Source organism: Sinocyclocheilus rhinocerous, unplaced genomic scaffold, assembly GCF_001515625.1.
Source record: "Sinocyclocheilus rhinocerous isolate Xijiao unplaced genomic scaffold, SAMN03320098_v1.1 scaffold737, whole genome shotgun sequence".
In the NCBI taxonomy this organism is placed as follows: Eukaryota; Metazoa; Chordata; class Actinopteri; order Cypriniformes; family Cyprinidae; genus Sinocyclocheilus; species Sinocyclocheilus rhinocerous.
In genome coordinates this window covers 305,792-311,295 of record NW_015632805.1, presented here as the reverse complement: position 1 = coordinate 311,295, position 5,504 = coordinate 305,792, and the positions used below count along the sequence as shown (strand labels likewise).

The window sequence follows — 5,504 nt, the reverse complement described above, 5'->3', positions numbered from 1 at the left end:
TAAAAAAATTTACCCCCCTCACAGTTGTCATGAAGGGCAAAATTAGCTATATAGACCAAAATAATTTTTTGAACCAGGCTGTAAACATGTTTTTTTCTGCTGTAAAGTTGGGCATTTTAACATGGGGAGTCTATGGGACTATGGCCTTTTGCAGCCAGCCTCTAGCGGCCAGTTGACGAATTACAGTTTAAGTCACTTCCGTGTTGGCTTCACGAGAGAGAGCGGGAGGTTGCCGCTTGGTCACGATGCACAATACCGCTGTATGCTGCGTCAAAGACGTGAGAAGACATGAGAAGAGCATGGCGGAGCACGTGAAGGAGAATGATAGCACATTCACTCTCTGACAGCAGATGGCGCTAAACAGCAGAAATGCAGCCGTTAACCCCGGAAACCCCGTAAAGGAAGCAGCTGAGCTACTTTGTTTCTGAAAGGTGTTTAAATGATTTAAATAGCCATTCAGATTCACTATGGTGTTCATTACAGCGCCAAATACTTAAATATTTAGACTTAATAGGCTATTTATATTCAATCTTTTTTTACATTTGTGACCCTGGAGCACAAAACCAGTCTTAAGTGTCAATGTTTAGAAATTGAGATTTATACATCATCTGAAAGCTGAATAAATAAGCTTGTTAGGATAGGACAATATTAGGCTGAGATACAACTATTTGAAAATCTGGAATCTGAGGGTGCAAAAAATCTAAATAATGAGAAAATCATCTTTAAAGTTGTCCAAATGAAGTGACATTTACAAAATATCTTCATGGAACATGATCTTTACTTAATATCCTAATGATTTTTGGCATAAAAGAAAAATGTATAATTTTGACCCATACAATGTATTGTTGGCTATTGCTACAAATATACCCCAGCGACTTAACACTGCTTTTGTGCTCCAGGGTCACATTTTAATCTGGACTACAACATGCCCTAGATATTGCGTGAAAGTGTTTTGATTCTTTATTGTTCGGTCACACTTTGCATTAGGGCTTCATTAGTTAACAAAAACTGCCAATGAAAAATTCTTCTACACATTCATTAATCTTAGGTATTCCAATATTTAATAACACGTTTTTAAAATCAAAAGTTGCAACTGTGTTGCTAACATGAACAGAGTTGTATTTTTCAACAAAGATTAATAACTTCTGTTGCGAATGTAGCTATCGCTCATTGTGAATGTTAACGCATTAACTAAGATTAACTAATGAGATCTTATTGCAAAGTGATACCTATGGGTCTTTATAATTGTTTAGCACTTTAATCGGTGTAAAATTTGTAACTTTTTTGTGTATTGCTTTATTGTATTTAAATGTTCAGTTATTTTCGTTATAAGAAAGACGTTATTAAACCTGTTATACTGTATTATGACAGCACTTTTTTGCAACTAAATTTCAATACCGTGATAATAACTATGAAAATTGACACTGCAACATGAAAATTTGATACCGGCATATCCCGAACTCCTCGTACCTTCATCTCCTCCTTGTCTTTGGCCAGCATGCTGATGTACTGCTCCTTCTCATAGTGTCTTTGTTTCATGATGGCTCTTTGGTTCTGATACAGCGCGATGTATTCACCTACACACACAACACAACACATCCGTAAACAAAAACTCCTGATGCGACGGCGTCAGATTTTCACATCACAATAACTGCTACATCTCTCATCACTGAATTGAACAAAACTAATTTTAAGTGCAAAGGAACAAAGAACAACAATAAAGAAACAGATCATTTTCAAACAATATCTAGATATCTTCTATGGGCTGGCTTGAGTTAGTTTGTGTCGGCATATCCCGAACTCCTCGTACCTTCATCTCCTCCTTGTCTTTGGCCAGCATGCTGATGTACTGCTCCTTCTCATAGTGTCTTTGTTTCATGATGGCTCTTTGGTTCTGATACAGCGCGATGTATTCACCTACACACACAACACAACACATCCGTAAACAAAAACTCCTGATGCGACGGCGTCAGATTTTCACATCACAATAACTGCTACATCTCTCATCACTGAATTGAACACAACAAATTTTAAGTGCAAAGGAACAAAGAACAACAATAAAGAAACAGATCATTTTCAACCAATATCTAGATATCTTCTATGGGCTGGCTTGAGTTAGTTTGTGTAAACAAGTGCAAAGTAAAGATAAAGTCTTTATAGAAGTATTTGAAGTTGTTTGATGGAAAAGAAGCTAAAGTGCATTTAATTTATAATAAGATATCTACAAATATTTATTGTGTTGTGAATGTGAAGTGATAATACTATGCATTATCTGCGATATATCCAACATATTACTAAATACGGGCACATTATTAATTAATCAGAAAATAAGCATAAGTAGAAAAATGTATATCGATTATAGCAGTAGCAATTTTCCCTTTTAAAACGTTTAAATTAATATATTAAATATTAATAGCATTAATTATTATTACTTATTAATATTAATACTATTAATTAAATAGAAAGTTTAAAACTGAGCACAAGTAGAAACATTTATACTGATTATATAGTATTACCTGTGTTTTATTGAATGAATGAATTCATTCATTATTTTTTTAAACCAATATTGCCATTAATAGTATTATTTTACTTAAGTAATACGTTTAAAACAGAGTAGTAGTATAAAGATTGATATTGACTATAGATTGTTGGATTTTTTTTTTACTTTTTGAATTGATATTATAAAAATAATTGCTATTAATAGTATTTATTACTATTACGTATTATTAATTAAATAGAAAATTCACATAGAAAACAGCTGTTTTACATTAGAATAATATTTAGCAATTTTTACTGTATTTTTAATTAAATAAATACAGCCTTAATGAGCAGAAGAGACTTCTTTCAAAAACTTAATGTGTATAGGAGATTTTCAAACTACAGGTCTTAAATGTCTTAAAAAGTTTATTAAAAGCAAAAATAGAATAGTCTGTGTGATTTGAGTGCAGTGAAGCTCAGGATGAAGCTGCACCTGTGCTGTGATGATGATGCTGCAGCTGCTCGTGGCTCATGGCTGCCATCTGCTGTCGAACAGCGTGATGAAGTCTCCTCTCCTCCTCGAACCGGCGGCTCATCTCATCTCGCTCTTCCTCCAGACGCGACAGAGCAGAGTGAATAAACTCCTCCTACAACCAGAGGAAAAGAAAAAGTCACTTCCGAGTGAAACTTAACATTTAATAAGGAAAACATGTCAGGCGCAGCTCAAAAAAAGTACATTTCGACTGTAAATCTCCATATTATCCACACGAGTCTATTCAGATGCTGCATAGTTTGTTCATGTTTAATCAACTCACCATCTCTTCTCTGCTCTCAAAGTCTTCTGGGATGACGATGTGTGACTTCTGGAAGCTCTCTGGGAGAGAATAACTTTCCAAGCCATCACCTTTTAACATCAGTAGGGACAGTAATCATCAGTACAGTTAGTGCGGTGAAGCAGATTTTTCTCTCACACCAGACAGCCGAGTTAGGAGCGCAAACACTACAGCTGCACAAAAATCAGTATCCCTTTGAGACAAAGGTTTCCAAACTCGCTTTTTCAGCCAGACTCTTCAGACACAAAATATTTACTTGATGTTGTTGTATTTAAATGCATTGCCACATCGGCTTCACGGTCTATTACATGGAAGATCAGGGTTATTATAGTTCATCAACATTAAAATTAAAACCATTAAAAACATTAGTGTAACTTTAAATAAAATAAATGTACTACTCTACTAGTTGCCAAGGCAACATTTCTCATTTTAATTAAATTTGATGTACTAAAACTGAAAAATTAATAATAATAACATTTATATAGACATATAAATCATAAATCAACTTTTAAAGTCACTTTTAAAAACACACTTGTTTGATCTGGCCTACTAATATCCCATTGTTATTACATTGTATTATGGTCTTGATCATTACTCTGTCTTCAGAATGTTTATCTGTCATTCCTTTTTATTAATTATTTCTGTTTTATGTGTTTATGGTTTGATTTTAATGTACAGCACTTTGGTCAGTTTTGTGGCTGTTTTTAAATGTGCTTTATAAATAAATGAACTTGAACTAGACATATATATAAATAAATAAAAAACGCAAAAACGACTAAAGACAAACAACAAAATTACTAAAATTCAAAATACTAATAAAAACTATAATAGTATTTAAATGCATTACCATATCGGCTTCACAGTCTATTACATGGAAGATCAGGGTTATTATAGTTAGTTATAGTTACCATTAAAAAATGATTGTTACTTGAAATAAAATAAATGTAGAAAAATAGTAGAAAAATTTCTACTAGTTGCCAAGGCAACAGTTTTCATTACAATTGTGATGCAGCATATTTCACATTTATGTCTAAAAGTTGAGGTTAAAAATGCAATTTAAGATGCAAATTAAAAGCCTTGAATGCAGTGGTTATCAACCAGGGCCTGGCCACAAGATGACTTAAGATGTTTTTTTTTTTTATATTAAAGAGCTTAATTTACCCCCAATAGCAATAGTTTTTCCATGTAGAAAAAAATGGATATATAAGGAAGTTATTTTAAAGTCATATTTTTATTTTATTAAAATTATATATTCTTTATAATTAATATAAATGCATTCAGCTCTTAAAACTTATTTTAGTTTTAATCATAACTATTTTAATTTTTTAATATTAATTTCACATTTTTTAATTTTAAGTAGTTTTTGTCAGTTCTGAATTTACAGAAACTAGGAGTGCCCATAGATTAAAATAAGTTTCAAAAACAAAACTAGGGCTAGGGGCCCTTCGAACATCATTGTGGAGAATGAAGGGGGCTTAAGAGTCAAAAAGGCTGGTCTAATGCATTTAAAAGAACATATTAATCTAAATATACTACAATAAGGATGCGCATGCTGCATGATCTAGTATCTTCACTTGTAAGTTTAGAGTCAATTGTAAAATTTAACAACTAAAATGCGTGACACAAAGCATGCGTCACATGGTCAGTGTAGGTCACCTGTGCTTGGTACTGCAGACTGAGAGCGTCTCTCTCCTGCTGAAGGCTGCTGATGGTTTCCTGAAGGGCCAGTTCACTTTCTGAAGGGCCTGAGGCCTGTGACACGGCCTGCGGCTCCTGCTCTTTACTCATCAGAGCTGCGGACACAAGACAAACCTGTCATGTTTCTGTCTGAAATGTGTTTCCTCACTCGATACCTGAATGTTCTTTCTGGACACATGATGAAAAAGCTAACTGGTCTGTGTTTGTTTTATAAAACAGATAGTTCCGGTGCTTGATTCTGATTGGCTGAGCCGCGTTCGAAGCTGTTGTAAATTACTCTACAAACATACACCTTTGTTTACTTCTGTGTGTTGCTCGGCAACCACTTTGTAGCAACCACAACTGTTTCTGAGGAACTACATTGTTTGGTGGAAGAATACTGTTTTTATTAATATCACTACACTTTATTTGCTCTGTTTTATTCTGTGAAACCTTACTACATATATGGAATAACCGTTTTGCGCTTCGCGTCGTACCCAACAACAATGTCCCTTA

The 5,504-nt window shown here is 33.9% G+C and overlaps 1 protein-coding gene across 1 annotated transcript in view; it reads right to left on the bottom strand.

Annotated features, from left to right (window-relative positions):
- Positions 1-4,919: 4,919 nt before the first annotated feature.
- The window catches only part of LOC107743075 (golgin subfamily A member 2-like), a 15,555-nt gene continuing 14,970 nt past the window's right edge, over positions 4,920-5,504 (bottom strand). The window contains exon 18 of the mRNA XM_016556186.1: positions 4,920-5,104. Coding sequence (XP_016411672.1) covers positions 4,920-5,104 — 185 coding nt within the window. The remainder of the gene's footprint in view (positions 5,105-5,504) is intronic.